The sequence below is a fragment of the Eurypyga helias genome, unplaced genomic scaffold (genome assembly GCF_000690775.1).
Source record: "Eurypyga helias isolate BGI_N326 unplaced genomic scaffold, ASM69077v1 scaffold9729, whole genome shotgun sequence".
In the NCBI taxonomy this organism is placed as follows: domain Eukaryota; kingdom Metazoa; phylum Chordata; class Aves; order Eurypygiformes; family Eurypygidae; genus Eurypyga; species Eurypyga helias.
Window position 1 is genome coordinate 33,860 of NW_010271382.1, and position 21,177 is coordinate 55,036.

At 43.2% G+C, this 21,177-nt stretch overlaps 1 protein-coding gene across 1 annotated transcript in view; it reads right to left on the minus strand.

Moving 5' to 3' along the window:
• Positions 1–1,128: 1,128 nt before the first annotated feature.
• Positions 1,129–21,177, minus strand: part of DSP (desmoplakin) — a 29,411-nt gene continuing 9,362 nt past the window's right edge. The window contains exons 8-23 of the mRNA XM_010158795.1: positions 20,499–20,594; positions 20,127–20,252; positions 19,176–19,328; positions 17,529–17,683; positions 17,000–17,126; positions 16,252–16,456; positions 15,546–15,763; positions 14,574–14,740; positions 14,114–14,252; positions 12,635–12,828; positions 11,612–11,774; positions 10,922–11,005; positions 9,893–10,000; positions 9,159–9,257; positions 5,896–8,187; positions 1,129–4,323 (exon numbers count right to left, since the gene is read on the minus strand). Of these exons, the coding sequence (XP_010157097.1) occupies positions 1,129–4,323; positions 5,896–8,187; positions 9,159–9,257; positions 9,893–10,000; positions 10,922–11,005; positions 11,612–11,774; positions 12,635–12,828; positions 14,114–14,252; positions 14,574–14,740; positions 15,546–15,763; positions 16,252–16,456; positions 17,000–17,126; positions 17,529–17,683; positions 19,176–19,328; positions 20,127–20,252; positions 20,499–20,594 (7,521 nt within the window). The remainder of the gene's footprint in view (positions 4,324–5,895; positions 8,188–9,158; positions 9,258–9,892; positions 10,001–10,921; positions 11,006–11,611; positions 11,775–12,634; positions 12,829–14,113; positions 14,253–14,573; positions 14,741–15,545; positions 15,764–16,251; positions 16,457–16,999; positions 17,127–17,528; positions 17,684–19,175; positions 19,329–20,126; positions 20,253–20,498; positions 20,595–21,177) is intronic.

A 21,177-nucleotide genomic window follows, 5' to 3' on the forward strand; every position in this document is an offset into this window, starting at 1 on the left:
AAAAGCGCACTGAATTCCTGTAAGCAATCCCCCTGCTACGAGGACGCATTGTGTCCCCTAATCCCGTGGTCACCTAGCCCTGCCCTGGTTTCTCAGCTCTGCGAAAGGAGGCAGCAGGAAGGCACCGTGACGGGTCACCAGCAGAAGCAACACGCGTCTGGTCAGCATCAAGTCTGCGACCAACCGTGGAAACTGGCTGTCTGCTTCTAGGGGCACAGTTTCCATGACGGGCGCTGTCTCCGTTTTCCTACCGGAAGCGCAGAATCGGGAGTCTACATTCATAAAAATGATGGATCAGCATCATGACAAATACTATGCCTGGACGCTATTTTTTTAAGACAAAGCAAGTACTTGCTACTTTTTAAAATCTTTCTCTAATCTGTGCCTCCGGGAATGTCCATAGCTAAATCCAGTAAGCGCACAACAAATACTTTAAAATTTCAGAAGTTTATTGCCCAGAACAGCTCACTTGGTGCAGTTAGATTTCTTTTCTTCGTTACATGGAAATCAAGCAAAACAGTAGAAAATATATATGGGTGACAGTAAAACAAAAGCCCAGCCTAATAATAGCCCTTTATAGCCACCAAGTTATACTCAAGAAAATGGCTAGCCAAACACAGGAAAGTAGAGCATCTGGAAGACAGAGCTTTTCATGTTATAGTATAGATCCAAACCCAATATTAAAGGCATTTTCTGACCATATTGTTAATATTTTTTTCTTCAAAACAGCAAATTGAAAAAGGTATACGTGGGGAAAAAAAATAACTACTGCAAGACTTCCAAACGGCAGTTATCAGCTTGGGGGCTGACAGTTACACATAGCAGGAGAAGGCAGGGGAGTATCTAAAATACACAGACACCAATTAAAATCCAAGCACTACAAAGAAATGGGGACTGAAATTCAAAATTCACAAACATGACTTTTTGCATCCCCTTATCTGTATTCCATCAACTTGCATTCAAGCATTTTACAGCTTTTTCAGAAGAGAAATTAAACACGCCCAGGAAAGACTCGAGGGTTTTGCTTTGGGTTGCCGCCTTCTTGTTGGCTTTTTTTTTTTTTTTAGGAAAGAGGATATAGAATGATCTAAATGTTATTAAAATGCAGACACATTCCCTCACTTGTTATTAGCGCCCAATAGACCCGCTGCTGAAGGTTGAGTAGGAGTAAGAATATGAAGAGGTTGCAGATGCGTCAAAACTTCCCCTCCTAGACCCGCTGCGTGAGCCTGAACGCGAGCCAGAGCGAGAGCCAGAGCGAGAGCCGGGGGCCGAGGAGACGTTGTAGGGACTGGATATGCCTTTGGATGAAACGGAAGCTGCCTCTAAGAGTTTAAGCCCGGTGATGTCTTCCACCATTGACCGATTCATCGCATCTTTGTAGGATATTTTCAGTTTGGTCTTGGGGCAGGTCAGAATTTTGGGATAGCTGTTCGTGTCTTGCAATTTCTGGGCAGCGCGACCATCAATCAATCCATTCCTAATGGCTTCTTCAGTACTTATTCTTCCACGCACTTCTGGGTCCACGAGACCTCCAGTGAGGTACTGGAATTCAAGGAACCGCTGCCCAGCCTCGTAAGGCAGCCATTTTTCCTTCACTGCTTCAGCTGCCGACATCCTCTTGCGTCCGCCCTTTATGCCTTCGAACCCTACGAAGGCCTTCTGGGCCGGCTTGAGCCGTGTGGCCATATCCTGGTCAATGATGCCCTGACCAGTGGCTTCCTGAAGCGAAAGCCTCTGGCCTGTCATCGGGCATATTATGCCCCCGGTGCAGGCCTGGGCTTCCAGTAACCGCTGCCCAGTGATGCTGTCCACGATGCCCCGCTGGATAGCTTCCGAAATGGAGATTTTCTCCAAGTTTTCCGTGTCGAATATGGCTGCAATGGGACTGCACTCATCTGGGGTGTCTGAGAAAGAACCGCTCCTGATCAGCGAGGAAGAACTCCTGACACTCAGCACTGTGGGAGACCGCGTCACCGACTCGTGCCGGAACACCTCATCAGTGCCATTACGGCAGGAGATCATGTCTGCAAACTGCGTCAGGCTTAGACTGCCAGAACGGTACTGGTCAAAAAACTTCCTCTCCACCAGACCTTTGTCAATAGCGTCCTGGATGTCATACTGGCTGCCCGTTTTCCTGTCGACAAGGACTACTCTGCTGCTACCATCTGATCCTGTAATAGTTATTTCTTCCCACTCACACTCCTGTTCAGCTAGTTCTGTATAGGTGTCATAATCGATGAGGCCTTTGCTGTACGCCTCCTGCACGGACATTTCCCTGTTTGTTTCTGGATCTACAATGACAACCCGGCGCTTCCTAAGGGTGTTCTTCTGTGAGGTGTGCACCACCTTCTTCTTCTCCCTCAGGGGTAGAAGGCAGAGCCCTGTTGCTTCATCCTTTATGCACCTTTCTTTCAGCTGCAAGTAGGTCAAGTTCTCCTCTGTGTTGGGATCAAAGAACCCTTTGGTGTCATCACTTGGATCACTAAGGATCTGGTTGAGCTCTTCATTGAAGTAGCCACGCTTGTAGGCCGTCTCTACTGGCAGGCGGTAGCTCTCTTTGGGATCGATGATTCCCCCGGTAGCAATCTGGGCCTCCAGCAAACGAATTCCATGGCCTCTCTCTATGAGCTCTTTGTTCATTGCTTGAAACAGAGAAATGATGTTTCCAGTTTCCGGGTCTTTGTACCCAGTGACAGCTCTCTCAGCAGAGAGAAGTTTCTCTTTAAATTCAATTCCAACGAGGCCTCTTTTGTAAGCTTCCTCAACGGGCAGCCTCACATTGCTGACAGGATCCACTATGAAGCCCGTGGCTGCCTGGGCTTCTAGGAGTTCAAGAGCTGTGCCTGGCCTAACCAAACCTATTTTCATAGCCTGGTAAATGCCAAGTTTCTCTTTAGTAGCCTCATTGTAGATACCTGCAATACAGCTAGAGCCCTGAAGGAAATCTATAATTCTTTCACTCACTTCTTCTATTGTAATCGCACCTCTTTCCAAGTCATTCCTTGTTGATTCCTTAATAATTCCCGCCTCGAGCAGTGCATCTGCTGAGACGGGCTGCCTGATCCCTTGGAATGACATGCTCCTCTTCTGCACTGGCAGGAGGAGCAGACCAGTGTGTGGCTCAATCCTACATTTCTCCTTCAGCTGCATGTAAGTGACTGCCTTCTTGGTGGTGGGGTCAACAAAGTTCTTTGTAGCGCCTTGGCAGTTGTTTAGGATCCTGTACAGGTCTTTGTCAATCAACCCACGGGACAAAGCTACATCTTTGGGTAGGAAAACACTGTTGACAGGATCAACAATCCCTCCTACAGCCAGCTGGGCTTCAAGCAGACGAATCCCAGTTTCTCGGTCAACCAAGTTTTTCTTGATGGCTTCAGACACAGGCACGGTTTTGCCTGAGAAAGGATCTTTAAATCCTGTGATGGCCTTTTCTGCCGTGTAGATTTGTTCCCGGTCATCAAAGTCGATCAGATCTCTGGCGATAGCGCTGTCCACCGTTAACATCTCATTTCGGTGTGGGTCAATCACGCCTCCTGTTGCTGCCTGGGCTTCTAACAGCAGGACTGCGTTTTCTGCTGTAAGCAGCTGATTCCGTTTGGCCTCAACGAAAGAGTATTTCTGCCTGGGTGAAAGAGACACCCCTGCAATAGCACCTGCCCCTCTGAGGTAGGGTTCAATGTCAGCCGCCACTTCTTCTACTGACCTCTGCCCTTTCAGCAGTTTATCCAGCGTGAGCTTGTCAATCAGCTGGCACTCATACAGCTGCATTGCTGTAACCTTCTTCCGCAGCCCACTGAACAGCAACTTGGAGGCATCGATACAAAAGTCTTCCTCAGTCTGCGTGGATCTGTGGGACCCATACGGGCGTTGCTTGAGTTTCTCGATCTCCCTTTGCAGTCTGAGACGCTCGGACTCCAACTCTGACTGGTTTTTGACGGCAGTCTCCTCCAGGCGGCACCGGTATCTCTCCTCAATCCGTTTGATCTCCATCTGCAGCCTTTCGATCTCATTCCTCAGGTTGTTCTTCTCCCTCTCGCTTTTCTCTCTCTCACACTGGATCTTCCTTATGGATTCCTCTGTCCGGGAGTGCTGGCTTTTCCACTGATTGAGGTCATTCAGGATTTGTTGTTTCTCGCTTTCCAGGCGTTGCTTCAAACGAGACTCTGATTCCAGGGTAACTTTCAAACGGTTCAGCTCCTCTTCTAATCTCTGCAGCCTGGCTTTGTCTTGCTCCAAAGCACTCATTTTTATCAGCAGGGTTTCTCTTTCTTGCATAACGTGACTATACTGATTTTTGGATTCTTGAATCCTATTGGATGCCTAAAATTTTAAAGAAGAAATAAACCAAGAGAGGATGGTTAGAGTTTATGCTGGTTAAGAGTTGTGCTCTCCACTTAAATGCTCTTCAGCCTGTCATTTAACCTGCAGCAAGCTGCCACTGGAGAAGACTCTAGCTGCAGCACTGCCTCACCCAAGACCACAGACAGACGTAAACCAGGGAAGGCACACTGTCCCTTCACTGACAGTGTCTCTGGTACTGCCAGGGACTCCATTCTGTTACCCACTGCCCTGATTTTCTGCTGATTTGGTTAGCTCTTTATAACTTTTTAATACTTCTCACAGTACACCTACACACACACAGAGCGTTCGAGTCCCATTAAGAGGCTGACGCTCAGCAGATGTACCTGGCATAATCCTACCAACCTGGGTGAATTTGTATCAGCTAAGGTCTGGTCATACACGGGTAAAAAGGCAATATATATGACTCTTTTTTTTTTCACTTTCCTATTATTAGCTTCACATGTTACTCCACACATTTTACCTGTATTGCTTCCCATTTAAATTCACTTAATGCCTTCCACTTAATGCCTTCATATGCATATATATACACAAACACCTACAAAGCATGCATAATTGCATGCAGCCCATATTAAACAAATACATAAACTTGCATTCCGTAATACATGCATACATATATGCACAGGTGTCAGATAATCCTAAATGTTAATTTTTTTTAGAAATCTTAATACAAATTTTCAAAATAAATGAAAGCAAAACTGACTAAAGGAAAGAATAGCTGAGAATGGGAATGAGAAATGAGATATAAAGGGCAAGTATAGGAAAAAAGCAAAGAAATGTTTTTGTTAAGTGCTCACTTTCATATATTTAAACAGTAGGTCTTTGGACAAGAAACCAGGCAGAAGAATGATATACAAAAAAAAAAAAAAATGTTTTATGCTGTCACCTCAATTTTAAGAAATAAGGGCCAACAGTAAAATTTGCAAGTGCCTTTAATGACCTGGGAACATAAATTCCCCAAACAGTCAACGAAAAGTAGGCTCTAAGTACCTTAAGCAGAGATGACATCCTCATCTTTAATCCTCACCTGTAGTCAACACCTTACCCAGCTAAGCAGCACTTCGACAGCTTGTTGGCTCTGTGGTTTTTAGCTGGTTCAGTGTGTGACAGCACTCAGGTCAGCCTCAGAGGACTGCTCTAACCCATCCTGGCTGAAACAGCCAGGGGAAGCACACAGCCAGCAGGGTACCACTAAAGCACAGCGATACTCTCATCTTCCCCTAGAATGGTTTGGTGGAGACTGACTGGCACAGGCCCAGGGTTTCTCCTGGGGCAAGGAGAAGGCTCAGCTAGATGATAAAAAACAGCTCATGGCTCCCTAGCACAGCTCCCAGGGAGTAAAAGGCCGAGAAAGTGGACAAATCCCGCCATTTTTGTTTAAAAATGAACCGGGGAAGGGCCACAAAGGGGATATTAGTGACAAGTACGGTGAACTTAAACAGCAAAGTGTGAATTAAGTTGATTCAAGTGGACACTGCAATTAATTATGTATCTGAGAGACAGTAAAGCTGGGATCAAAATATGTGCGAATACCTCTAGAGCTTGCTTTTGGAATTTTTCAATTTCCTGTCTCAATTTTTCCCTTTCTTTCTGTAAATCATTAATCAACCCCTGAAGTTCCAGGGTTTGCTTGCTGCTTGTCTGAAGCTGATTCCTTAGTTCAGCAATGGCAGTATTTTTCTCATCAACTTCACTTCTGACCATTCTGAGGTCATCGTACTCCAATCTAACATTTCGCAGCTCTTCCTCCAGTAACAAGTGTTCCTTGGTTAGGTTCTCAGTGAGAGACTGAAGCCTTTCGATTTCTATTTTGCACTCATTCAAGTTTTTGCTTTTCTCCTCAGAGGTTTTCTGTAAGTGCTCGTATCGTAGGTGAGCCTGTTTTAACTGCTCCTGTTCTTGGACCAACTGACGGCGTAAAGTCTCAATATCAGATGTGTATTTTCTTATCTCCTCCATGTATCTCTGCTTCTCTCTCACATGACCGTCTAATACTTCTCTTTGGTGTCTAAGGTCATCTTCATTCCTCTTCTTCACAATAGATACTTCCTCTATCTGCTGCGTGAGGTTAGTTATTTTAACCGATTGCTCTCTGAGAGATCTCCTCATGCCTTCTATTTCCTCCTCCAGTTTCTTCCTCCTGGATGTCTCCTCCATTACATTCTTATTCTGCCTGCAAAGTTCCTCCTCCAGCTTATGCTTCTGTATCTGCAAGTCTTTCACAGTGCTATGGAACTTTGCACTTTCTTGATCCCTGCCTTTTTTCTCTTGCGAAACTCTTTCATAGTCAATTTTCAGTCTGACCAGTTCCTGCTCTTGGATCCTCAGCTTGTTAATTGTCTCAGTAGCGCTCGTATTTGCTTTCTGCAGGTCAAACTGGACTCTTTTTAACTGACTGTTCTCATCCTCTAGTTCTTTTCTCTGACTTGCTTCTACATCCAACAACTTCCTCAGCCTTTCAATCTCTTTGTTTCTTTCCTTAATGGTCTTAGAAGCATCATCAAGCGACTGTTTGTACCGCATGCTTTCATCGGAGTGCCTCTGAATGACTTGTTTTAGCTCAATCTCCAGCTGCTGTTTCTTCTGAGAAAGCTCTGAGCCAGCTGCCTTCTGCTGCTGAGCATTCTCTTCTATCTTCCGCAGATTGTCTGTTGTCTGACTTATCGTATTCTTCAGTCTCCTAATCTCCTCACACAAATTCCTGTTTTCTCTCATGGCATTGTCAAGCTGCGTTCTATAATTATTTGTGTCCTCTTCCTTTTGCATGGTGACCTGGTGAATTGTGGTCTTTGTGATATTAATCTCAGTTTCATATTTGTTCTTTAAACTAATAATTTCCTCATCATAACTGTTCCTTACCTTAGCCAATTCATTTTCAAGTTCCCATCGGCTTTTAGCCTCTTCCTGAAGCTGAATCTTTAGCCTTTCCAGCTCCTTAGTTTTCTCCTGAATAGTTGAGGCAGCCTCCTCAAGAGCCTGCTTGTATCTTGAGTTGTCTTCGCCACGAAGCTGAATGATCTGTTTCAGCTCCAGCTCTAACTGATGCTTCTGCTGTGACACCTCAGAGCTGCAAGCCTTGTGCTGAAGAGCATCTTCCTCTGCTCTCCTCCGCTGATCGGTGGTTTGCAGAATGGCATCATTCAGCCTCACAATCTCATCCTTGAGGTCTCGGTTCTCTCTTGTCAGTCTGTCAACCTGGGCTCTGAGGCCTTTTGCATCATCATCTTTCTGTGCAGCTATCTGCTGGATTGTGGTCTTCTTAATATTAATTTCTGTTTCATACTTGTTCTTTAAATTACTCATCTCCTCGCTAAACTGGTTTCTTACCTTAGCCAGCTCATTTTCATATTCCCTCTTCCGTGTGCCTTCGTCCTGAAGAAGAACCCTTAATCTTTCTATCTCGTACTCCTTCTCCTTGATGACCTTCTCAGACTCTAACTTTTGCCAGCCAAGACTGTCTTTTTCATTTTGTCTCGTTTTCTGCAGCTGGTCATAGTCATTCTTCTGCTGCTCATATCTGTCCTCCAGCAACTTCCTTTTCCTTTTCTCATCTTCAGTCTCATAAGTCAGCCTGGTTATTCTGTCATTTAGATCCTTTATTTGGGCATAGCATTTGTCCAGGTTTTGCTTAGCAGAATTTCCATCCATTTCAGCTTGTCTTTTCATCTCCTCCAAACTCATCAGCTTTGCCTTGAGCTGAGAAATGTCCATCTGGTACTTCTGCAGATTCTGCTCCAGGAATTTATGTTTGTTGCTTGTCTCTGAATTTGAATCCCTGGCAAGCCTGAGTTCTTCTTCCAGGAGCTCGATTTTAGTGTTTTTCATCTGCAAAATGATAGCAGAAAAGCAAACAAAAAAACCCGTAAACATTGTGACAACCAGTTCAAAATCATCACGTGCAGTTTAACACTGACAACTTTTTTCTCTGCTTCAACAAGAGCTTAAAAATCCTTCTTTATTTAATGTCATCAAGACAAATTCTGGAATCCTTATTTATTCAGAGTCAAACTTTATTCAGAAATCAGCATAACAACTTTCAGAGGGGAAATGGTACTCGGTGGGGGAAAGGAGATGCAATACAGATAGTAAAATTCGATGCACTAAGCGTTCACCAGCAAAGTATTAAATAGCCTCACTTAGAACCTCCACAATATTCCAACAGGTGATTCACATTCCATATATGTGACCTCTTAAATGGGCCTCTGTTTATACTGAGATGAATAAAATCAGGAGTTACTCCACTTGAAACACTGTGGATTTGGCCTGAAATGAGGCATGACCCCTTAACCACGAGGAGCAAGTTCACAGCACTGAGATAACGGTACTCTCACTGAGGTCAAGGCTCCGATGGGCAGGCGTGGACCTCTTGTGCGCTTTGGTGCACACCTCCTAATTACCAAGGTGGCTAATGTTCTCCATCTCACACGTGACCTCGGAGGTAACCTTGCAAGACACTGTACTCTTTGACAAAAAATGCACAAAACTGCTTATATGCTCCTTTGTGGGACACTACCGAGCTCAGGATTTAGTTCTGTGGATTGTTTTAATAGAATCACAGAATGGTTTGGGTTGGAAGGGACCTTAAAGACCATCTAGTTCCAAGCCCCCTGCCATGGGCAGGGACACCTTCCACTAGAGCAGGTTGCTCAAAGCCTCATCCAGCCTGGCCTTTCTAATGTGCTTTCAGGGCACTGCCTTTCCTCTGAATGGATACAACATGCAGAAAGTCTTTATTCAGTGACAGCTTGCTAACCTGTGACAGAAATAGAAGGCAAAGAAAATAAGAGTCCGATTACCTTCAAGTCCTCCATGCTCTTTAACATTTCACTTAAGAACCTGTAATAATCTCCTGATCTTGTAAGAAGCTCTATGTAGCGAGACTGAGCCTCGCTAGCCTTGAAAAGAGAAAGAATTGTTAGAGCAATTGTACGACAGAGTTAGGTATGAACCTACTTATGTCTCAGATCATTTAAAGGATTCCAAGCCACTTGAGAAAACATATCACTTGGCAAAGTAAAAAGCAAATTCTCCTCCTCACAAATTCACATGACTTTCTGGGGACACCAAATGTATAAATTCTCCCTTCCGATAAACCCACACCTTCTTTTCCAAGAGTGTTTTCCCCCACGGCTGCTGTGATATTAAATCCAAGGCTTCATCCCCTGGTTCATCATGCTCTTCCTGTCTGACAGTCACAACTAGCCCAAGTTAAACTTTTAATAGCAGCTAATTCCCAGGTTGAAAGTGATTATACCACTTGGGGCATGAATCTCACTTTCTCACAATATGTATGCAATGGACATTGAATAGGAATGAGGTAAATTCCTGAAGGCTAATCTACTGTCTAAATGAGCCCCAGTATGACTTTACAGCACAGTGACTACACTGCAGTCATTCCTTGTGCTTACATGCTTAGTACACATTAACAGTGACAGTGCTAATTATTAGAGTATAGCTGGATATGACTCATGATGGCTCACATGGAAAAACAAATGTATTCAGAAGATTGATGGAGAGGAAAGAAAGATACCTCTTGCAGAATCAGCACTGCAGGAGACTGAACCACACTCTTCTTGATGGGTATGTTGAGCAGCGTTTCTAATCCAGAACTGTAGGAAGCAACCTGTAGTTCATAATCCTGTAAAACCATAAGGAAAGGTAAAACGCATTTAGCAACCCATTTAGCCAAGGAATTCTCTGGGAATCTGGATTTCCCAAAATGCAAATAAGGTTTCGGGGTTGTTCTGTTTTTTGGGGTTTTTTGGGTTCTTTTAAATTAAAAAAGCTACATTTCCCTTTTCTCTGTCCATGCAGAGATGACGCTCTGTCATAAACAGAAGCTCATCAGTTCAAGCACCACTGGGGAGACTCGTGGAAGAGAATGACAAAGGTAAAAAGAGAAAACACATTTTACAAAAAAGGGAAGATACATGTTTCCATTAGCTGAGGACTACCCAGAGGTGAAAAAGATTCATGGGAGCAACTGGTCTAGGTATTTTATCAACCAAAACTTCATCAGAAATAACTGTCTCTGCATCTCTTTCCTATCACATACACCATGCCACGTACAGATCTTTGTCACAGAAAGTAAGATTGAGCTGGAGAAAGCACGGATATAAAGCAACAAAAATGCAAAGACCACAAAACCATGTATAGCTTGTTGGTTTTAATGACTATTGCACACCATTCCTCCAGCTAATCTGCACTTGTTTTGCCTCCTAGACCAGATCCTAATCAGGCCTAATTCCTAAGTTGCCAATCTATTCTCTACTCCCTTTTTAGTTTTTTTAAACATTGAACTGGAAAGTTTGGTGTGGCTAGAAGGAGGATTTCCTTCTGCTGAAGAGAAGCTCTCACTGATATCTCCTGCCTTATCCTGTGGTCTTCAGGTCGCAAGCACACAAATTGCCTTCATTATATTTTGTACACACAAGTGCTCCACCCCAGCCATTTCTGCACACACACGCAGGGGAGGCAACATTTCACCTGCCAGCAGAGACAGTGGGATGCACCTGACCATGAAAAACCACACCCCATAAAAATGCCGAAATCCAAGTACCTTAATTGCAGCTGAGCACTGATCTGCATGCTTGAGAAGCTCCTCAACTTTGTCTCGCTTCCCACAGATTTCACTGTGCAAGTTCTGTCAAGAAAAAAGCAAGCTGTGAAGCACTCCCTCGAGACTTGCCAGTACTTCCTCCCATCCACACTGCCTCTGTCAGCAGGCACCTGCAGCACGAGACCCCTGCAAGCCCAGTGGCCGAGGCCCGACGTGAGCCGTAGCTGTGCAGTTCTCATGACAGCAAGCTCTCTGTGCACCAGGAAGCTGTTCTTGGGAAGAACACCTCGCAAGGGAACAACCCCCAGAGCTGGGGAGGGAGAGCTCCTTGATTTTAGCTTAGACCTATTTCCTCGTTTTGTATTTCTGTGCTGGGATTTGTCCCGTAAATTGTACCATCATACAGTCCCTTGAATTAATTCAAAGCTGATGTGTAGAAGTGTCAGTGATCATGAAGGAGCCAAAAATGGTCTTGTTCATAATCTGTAGCAGTGCTGACAGAAAGTAATGAGGATAATAATATTTCCTCTCTCCTGCCTCCTACACATGTGGTGTTTTTTGGTAGCTTGCATACTTTATAATTCAAACCAGGCCACTGTACTGTGGGCTGCATTAATACTGATATTTTCTGAACAGCAAAACAATTTAAAATCCAAAAAATGGAAGACAACCCGTTCAGGTGCTGCATACTTTCTGATCGTGCAGGTATCTCATGATGGCGTTGCAATCACACAGCTTCATGGACTCAATGGAATCCTGCCTGCGCTTGGCATCACAGATCCATTTGCACAGAGCCTGGTAGAGATCTCGGTACGTTTTCAGCTGTTTGATCTGCCTTTCTAAATCCCATGATCTAGAAAAAAACAGGGGAAACTGTCAGAATAAAAAGTGCATTCTCTTTCTCTCTCTTTAAACGCTTTTCCGTAAATGAGGCACAGTAATAACCAAGGTAAAACTACACAAAGCTCTAAAAGGAGACTGAACAAAAATGTCAAATGAGTGAGAACTGTTCTGGTTATTAGTCACCCAAAATGGGTTTTTAGCGCCTCACTCCTGAGCAACTCTGCAATCCGTGTAGGTTGGCACTTCGTGCCAGCTGAGTGGATAAAACCTTGTAGTGGTAAGAATCAAGTGAGCTGACTTCAGTACTCTTGTCCTCAATTTTCACCAAAATGACCAGCAACCAGCCAATTTTTATTAACAGGACTGGTTGGTTTTTACTTCAAGCCAAAATATAAACCAAAACAAACCACACACACACACACAAAACCCCTCAGTCAATCAGAATATGTCTTCAGTTGAATAAAGCATTTGAAAAAAAGACTTGGGATATTTTTACATAATTGTTAATTTTTTAACCCTCAGGTATAGGGTATTCAGGAATAAGCATGGTTGCTTTCTTTGAGGGGGAAAATGCTGAGCCAAAGTACTTAATCCAAGAACATTAGCAATAATAATTAAAAAAAGAAAAGAACAACTCCTTAGCACATAGGTTATACATTTACATGAATAACTACATTTTCCTGCTTGGTCTTACACAATCACTTTTCAGGTATGTTGAACCTATTCCCAGTTGCTCTAGTCTTATTGCCCTGAAGTCACCATTTGTCCTCTGGAAGGGATGATTAGTGCCCATCACTGCTTTTAGACTCACTGTTAAGGTGATCTTAGTAGCAATAGCAAGGAAGAAGCTATGAGGAAATACGATCCAACCTGTTATCAATCTGCTTATCAGCTCTCTGCCAGCGGTCTATTAGCTGGGTAACTTTGTCACAGAACTTTCCAATGTCCATGTCATACAGGGTATATGACTGGCAAGACTGTGAGTGTATCTGAAGCGTTTTCTGCAGCTCGTTTTCCAGGGCATTCAGCAATGACTTCTTCATGTTTAGGTCTGCTTTCATTTTCTGGGGAAAAAACAAAATGCTGTCAAAGATCTTGTTTCTAATTCAGTAAGGTTGATGTCAGCTGGACTTAACACCTTTAAAGTGAAACACCTATTCTGTTAAACAGAGTTTGACTTAAGAATGTGTTTGAAGTTTGACTCACTCTTAAATAACTCGCTAAAGCAAAGCCCTCTGCTGTCATAGTCTGTATGACACATTTCAGTTCCTCAGAACTACGCAGAGCAGTTACCGCCCTGCCGTGCTTGTTCCTAGAATCAACTGACTAGAAAATTTCACTGAAGTATATGAGATTCCTGCACTTGGAACAGCTACGGAAGCAATCCTAAGGATTGGCATATCGGTTTTTAAACGCTATCTAAAACCTGCAGAGATTCCCTCCACCCGCCCACCCCCAATCTAAATTCTTATAAACATCTTCCATGGAGATGTTTCTCTACACACACACACTTGCCTGTGTGCACACTTCACCAAAGGGCAGACACAGGGCAAACGGTGGTCTGCCTTGCACCCCCCAGTCACAGGGATGACTGCACCCTTCGATGACGCACTCAAGCTTTTTCTTTTTTTGTGTAGCTTAAATTTACACCAGCTAAGAACAACTCCCAGGGACTGAACCACAGCTGTCATTTAACATGATAAAAAGGCAACCTGGTTGTGCTCCATTTGTGCCACCTACACACTTTTTCCTCACTACACCTGAGAACAGGAAGGAATGAAAGAGTCCCTATTCTCCCAAAGGCACTCATTGCTCAAAAGGACCAGCCCAGTGCCAGAGACTGGTTCTGCAAGCCAACTTTGTGCTCAGCAAAGCAGTTACGCTTTGCCTTCTCCCCTTGTACAGGATGGATAGTTCTCACTGTGAGATCTGAAATGGACTCTATGGCAAAGCTGGGACACACAATAATACTCAGATTTACCTGTTAAAATTAGATGAAAACACGGGCAATTATCAAGCCTTTTAGCAAGAAAGGAGGTATTGCCTTCAAATCCAGCTTCATAAGTGATCCAAATAAACACAGATAATTTTGTACAGAAATGGATTATGGAAACCTTCCATGACACTGGCTTTGCTGCAGGGGCATCAACAACCAGGGGATGGAAGAAGTAGTAACCTGTACATTCCTTCCTATTAATTCGCAAAAGCATTGTACATCTGTGTCATAAAATAGGACAGGATCAGCATTTCTGTCTCCTGTGGTTTTGGAAGGGTTTCAGCCAGCTCAACAGACCAGTGCTGGCAGACACAAGTTTTGCCTGGCTGTGTCTTTGGGTCTTGGCCTCTCACCTTCAGACAGGCCCGATAAGCTTCCACTTTATCAAGATCCAAAGGAACAGTCTCCTCTTCAGACAGTCTGACTTCAAAAACTCTGATCACATCTTCTGTTTGTAGAATAAGCTGGAGCAGACACCTCAGTGCATTCAAGCTAAAATAAACAATACAAGACAAACTGGTTATGGACTGGGGCAGGAAAGGTGATATTGTTCATTAATTGCAAATTATTAGCTAAGGAGAATACACAATACAGAAGAAATTTCAGTTATACCCATGATTCTCACTTTTTTTTTTTCCCCCAGTCTTCCAGGAAAGAGGAGAAATTCATATAAGTGTCTGTTTCTACCCACATGTACAGCATTTGTAGGAAAGAAGGTGTAATTTTACACTATTGGTAACAAAAGCCAGGTTTCTGGACTAAGATTTATGGAAGAAAGTGAATGATTTATCACTATAACCTCAATTTTCTTACCTGTCTAAGTAGCCAGCAGAAACACCATTAATATTTTCCAGTTTTTGAAACAGGGCATTGATCTCTGACTGCAAGTACACATACTTTTCACAGCCTCTGAAGTTAGGCAGCAGATCCTTATGCTTATTGAGGGTTTCAGCCATTATTTGAGAGTCATTCTGCACACCCTAAGGAAAGAGAACACCTGATTTACACATTTTGGGAGGCTGAATGGTGATTCTACAGCACAAACGCAATTGAGCCTCCATATCCAAGTAGCCTGCTGTTATCTAACAAGCTTGACTGAGGACTGAAGCAGTGCCTGAGCTTGCTTTCTTCAAAGTAAGTAACATGGACGGTTTCTTTTTTGCACAGTCCACAACAGTTTACACCTCTTTTTGAGCACCTCCTCCACTCTGAAACTCAGCTCTGTTGAAAGCAGAACACAACACTTCACTGCCAGCTGCCTACTGCCCACAGCCAATGTGCCAAGGTCCTTCTGCTCTTAAGACCTTTGCAACCTCATTACCGCAGCGGAACATCTCATATACTGAACCTGTTCTCTTTTCTTACTAATTTTCTCTCCAGTCTCCTTCAGATCTTAAGAACTGGGAGAGAGAGATAGTCTGTAAGCCTCATCTATCCATTTTGTACCTCACCTTCCGAAGTAGGTGGTAAAGTGGGGTCTGTGCAAAAGCATATTAATAGTGCTTTAACCTGGATGAGGCTTAAACATGAGCTCATGTTCCCTTGACATCAGGCTTTCTGTATCCTTTGCCTGACAGAATTTGACTTCTAAAATGCAAGAGTCAACTTCTTCTACTTAGGAGCCAAACTCCAATCCAAATCATCATGGTTACCTTCCAACTGGAAATCTTCTGCACAGCATGTGTGTCTTTCCCAGCTGATCAGAAATACAATTGCAGCATGCTCTGCAGCAGAGAGTTATACTGAGCTTGAGATGCCAAAAAAAACCAAACCCCATCCAGTTACCTCTAAATCTTTTATTCGGACTGAAAAGTCATGCACAGCCCCTTGATCCACTCCGAGAGGAGCTCTTTGGACCATCCGAATCTCGGAAGCTTCAATCTGACGCCGAAGTTTCTGAAGCTCCATCAGCAGCCAGGCCTCCTGCTTCTCATGTTCTCGGTTTCTCTCATTAACGATAATGGTGTTTGAGGAACCCACAGGACAGGCCTCAGTCGGGACCACTGTCAGAGGAATTGGGTAAATGTCAACTGCCAGGTAACTGAGCACCTACGCAGAGAAAGCCAACGCAGTGCCCAACCAACGTTAGCACTAATTTGATCTGTAGAACTGAACAGGCAGATGATCTGGGCCCTTAAGCAGCTGTTTCAAGTCATGAAATCTCCCCTTCACAAAAAAGAGAAACTCTTTTCCACAAATGCAGCAGTAAGGTTTTGCTTCCCGATAACTGCAAACCCACCAGATGGACTAACTTACTCTCATTTTCCCAGCAAGTTTCCATGAACTTCAGAGGACTATTCCCATATTCACACCAAAGGAAGAACCACTCATGGCCAGTTTGGTTACACTGGGAGACAGCAGCACAACTCTTGAAAATGTTTCCATTCATACGTTCATGAGAATGTTTTCGCCTGAAAAGAATGCACCACCACTCCCCAAACAAAGAAACCCAAGCAATTCAATCTCTGCAAAAACCTGGAGGATGACAAACCTGTTTGTGGCTGCCGAGGTTGATTGGGCAGTTGTATAATCAAGGTTTGGTAGTGCTTCTGAGCATCAGTGAACTGAGTCTGGATCTTTCGTTTGTCTTCATCACCGAACATCTCTGAGCCTTGGCTGTTCCTCAGGAATTCTTGATAGTGGATCTCCAGGTCAGTTATTATCTTCTGGTAATCTTCCTTACGCATCGTTTTCAGCTGAAATGAGGTAGAAGAGAATTTTGGAAAAAAAAAAAAAAAGAAGCAACTGGGGAAGGTTTATGACTAGTTAATCATTAAGGAACAAACTAACAGGCCTATAGAAAAAAACCCAAGGGCATTGCATGTTAGGATAAAACCTACCCAGGCTGCCTCTAAAATTGTAGTGCCAGAAGTACCCTTTGAGCTAATCTATTCTTGTGATAACCATTTCATAACTTAGGAATAGTTTGAAATTCTACCTCTTACTACCCAAGTCTATCCATGCCCTTGCACAGTGGGAACAAGTGCAGCAAGTATGTAATAAATCCCCTTAGCTGATTTTCCCATTTATCCTTACCATGTCTGAATGAATGAGAAAGCATTTCACTTCTCCTTTAATAAAATGACAACTTCTGTATACAACTGTGCAACACAACGAAAGGAAGGCCCACGGTTTAGCAGAACATAGATCTGCACAGGACACAGCAAGCACAGTTTGGGACAGCAGAGGTCAGGTCATGGATGACCCTGGTCTACAGGTAAGCCCAGCTGGAGTCTTACCTTGGCAATTGTCATCGCTCTGATTTTCTCAATGTCGATCATGCAATAATGCCAAGATACCAGGCTCTTCATGTTGATATACAGCTGGTTCCACAAAGCTAAAATAGCTTCATAGTACTGCTCAATTCTGAGATGAGAAAAGAAATTTTACGGTCAAAACGTGTGTGTCCTTGAAGCATAGCTCCAAAATATCCCAAGAAATATCCACCAGATGTGGAATGTGTTAAGGCTTGCTCTCTACTAAAAAAATTATCAGAAATTAATTTATCCATAACTTTCATTATTAGAGAGGACAAAAACCTTGTAAAAGTTAAGTTTTAAATATTTTTAGATCCCAGCCTACATCCCAGCAAGCTTAACTGAAGTGAATTTCCTGAAGTCAAGGGTCTAGTCCTTAATCCCCAACCCTTACAGGGTGGGGGGGCACGCTGATCAGGGCACAGACCAGATTCTGTGGTTGGTTGCTATTTTAAGGAAACTATTCTACCTACTCCCAGTGGAAGGTGTCCAAACCCAGGCAGCAACTCACTTGGTAGCAAGATCCACTGCTAAGGGGTTGGGGGGTGGGATGATAAGACTAACAGATGGCACCAGCATATCCACTCCTCCAGGACCGGTCACCAGCCACTTGCTGCGCTCGTTATTGTCCTTCAGGATACATTCATCTCCTTTGCGCACTGTTTTCTGTAAGGAACGCAAAACATTTTTTGTTTAATTAAGTAAGATGGTGTTTCTAGGAGAAACAGACAAGGAAGATGCATCTAGGTCACAGAAGCAGGACTGCTTCCCAGCTGCCAGGTCTGGGTGTGCATCTTGGCTTCATACTGGGACAAGAGATCAGTACAGATCAACCTCCTCTCCCTGAATCTGTTTTCCATGTGAAGAAAACCCAAGAAAACAAAGTGGGAGCCATAGAACATTCTAAGCAGTTGTCAGTCCAGTTGATCATCAGACTTGGGGGTTGCCCTGGCTGTACGCCAGCGAGCTGGAGGCATAAGGATGCTTTAGTGCTGCATCCATATTTCTGAAGGGACCGGGAACAAATGCGGCAGAGCCAGACCCACCAGCTCCAGCCTCCAGAAATCCTGACACCTTGCAGCCATGGGTGTGGCCATGGTACAGGTTACAACCCACCCACATCCAAGAGGGCGAAGCTCCTCTTATCATTTATCCTGACTCTCTCCTTTCATCATACCTCTACAGCCAGCAAACAGAATTTTGGACAGAACTAGTGAAAGGCTACAGGCTTTGCACTGACCTGATCATGCAGGTGCTCCAGACTTGTCTAGGCTTACCTCCACCTGAGCAGAATTTAGCAGGCTTAACTCTAAGAGCAACTGCCAAACAGTGAGGTAACCATTGCCTAAATCTGTTGTTACTATAAGCAAAGGTAAACAAGTAGTTACTCTGTGTGGGCTGAACTTCTGTGACTCTGGAATAAAATGTGGTATGGAAGATCACAGACAGAGCGGAGAGCAGAAACCTCAGATCGTAAACACTACTCACAGTGGTCAATTACTGGCCACTGCAGGAGTGCAACCCAGTGAATCAGGTAAAACAAGTTTTACAGATAACAGAACAGGAAAACTGGGTAATTTGGAACCAGTGAAGAGAAAGAACACATAAGCAGAAAATGCATCTAAGCAGACTGTAAAGAAAAAAAAAAATCAGAAATAAACCCAGGCATCCCCAGTACTGAGCGGGAAGAAAACATCACCACCAATTTCATGCTCCATCCAGAAAAAATCTCAAGACACCAATGACTCATTGTAGACTCCCTCACCTTTTATTAGGTGAAGTGTTGACCTAAAGACCCAGAGAGACACTGGAAGGGTGAGCAATCACCAAAAGAAAGGGGTAGATGCTGGGAGGCACCTTCATAACAATCTCAACCCAATTATCAATAAGACTTTTCTGTGCTAATTTGAACTATGACTATTAATGCTATTTAACAGACTCATAATAATTTTTATGACTAAACGTATTAACCAACCAGAACCTAGCTTGTTTACTCATAACTCCATGAAAGTCAGAGCTTTTTCGTCACAGGAATTTAAATGCTGACCAAAAGCAGTCAAAGGGATTACACCTATCAGCTCAACAGTTTATTTACTAAATCATTTGCCATGCTCTAGTTTACATGATATTCATTCTCAGATAAAAAGGGGTACAGTACCAGATCCTGTTTGTAGTCACACAGAGCCTTGAGGATAATGGGCTTGTTACTCCGGTAGTCTGGGTTGCGTGGCTTCAGCTGCACAATCTTTTTGGATTTATTCACCAAACTCTGAACTTGCCTCTTGTATTCAAGAATTCTCTCTCGTTCATTCTGCAAAGATTAACTGTATGTTAAGAATTCATTCTGAAAAGAAAACACATTTAAGTGCTTACATTTTATTAAAAGAGGGATATATCTGGAGCTTACTAAGGGCAAAATTTCTTTTAGGCCCAGCTCTGGCAAGCTGCAAAGTTTGCAAAACTTGCACAGCAGGTTTTTCATACAGATCTGCAATGTGGTTAAAGTGATGAGTAGGAGACAGGGGAATAAATGGAACGAATGTATTATAACATGAATGCTAACAAAAAAACCAATGTAGTTACTACACTCTTGAACCTGGCTTCATCAACTGCTCTTTTACATCACTGACCATTTCTCCTCCAGTGTATTCTATTTAGAACTGTAGGACCTAACTCATGATGAGCAAACATTTAGCTAAAAAAGCTACGAGTTAAGTCCTTCCAAAGAGACTACAGTGATATAAAGTGGCCTGATGTATCATTTCTTAAATGCACTCATCCTTTGAGGGAAAATCTATTCTATCACCTATGAATCGAAGTCTTTCTGTTTGTTAATTTGTTAGTATGTCAGAAATTTGGGAATTTCTTGGGCTCAATCCAGATTTAAAAAGAAATCAGAGTTCTCAACAGTATTACGCAAGTTAAAATAACACTGATACATTTATAGGCTTTCCTGAGAAATGGGCAGGAATATGCCATTATCTTTTCAAGTTCATACAGCACTGTATATAAACAGTGAAGTACTCCTAGATTTACATTCCGTATCTGAAGAGAGGAGCTGACTTCCAAGGAAAGCAGAACATAACCTGTGAGGTAGGTGTGACAGTACCTCCAACTCTTTGATCTGCTCCAGCAAAGATTGGAGCGACATGCTCTTATCGCAGATGAACTTCTTTCTGATGGAGTCTTGTAGATTCTTCAGGTAGCACTCTGTGGCTTGGGCCTCTTCAAAGAACTACAGGAGAAAAGTTGTGATTTCAGTTCTACACAGCTCTTTAAAATGTCTGCTAACCATCACTGGATTCCCTTCATGAGAAATCCCAGTTCACATCTGGCAGAATGGTCGCATTTACAATATGGTAACACTGTGTTATGCATAACGGTGCACAGGTTTAGGAAGATTCTGGTACAGAAAAATGTATCTGTGATGGGCTTCACACTTGCAACAAAAGTGTTGTGAATTCTCTGCACCACTACTCACCTGAAAGTATGCCGCATTCTCTTTGAGATGGACATCAATACATTTGGTGATCTGAAGAATCCAGCTCCACTGAGTCTGCAATGTATCCATGTAGGCCTACCAAAAAGAGTAACATACAGAACTCAAACCACCACACTGATCTCTCTCCCATACCTAGACTCAAGAAAAACTATTTATGCTCCACACAAATGCAAATGAAAAGTCTGCTAGAACAAATACATGCACACCAGAATAATGTAATTCATGCAAATACCTCCCTGACTTCTAAGCATCTACCTAACTGAAAAGAGTTAAATACCTGCTTGTGGGATGCAGAGAGAAATTTGTTCCTGACTTGAATTTTGTTTGATCAGCATAAAGCCTGAAGTACATGAACAGAAAGGGGTAAAATGCACAAACAGTAGTGCAGGTAAAATATTTTAACTGCAAATTGTCATGTTCTCCTTCTTCCAAGGACCACTGTCAAACATCTTGTTTTTCATAATGGCCATTTTTAACTTAAAACTTCTCAAGCAGTCCTCATGTATAATTTTCAGAACATTACACACAACTTTCACTTCACTGCTGGAGTTACAAAACTGACCACAGAAGAACTATGAATGATGACTTCACACATCATGATAACAGTTAACAAAGTAAATACACTGAAAAGCAACAAGGACTCTTTGTTTTTCCTGTT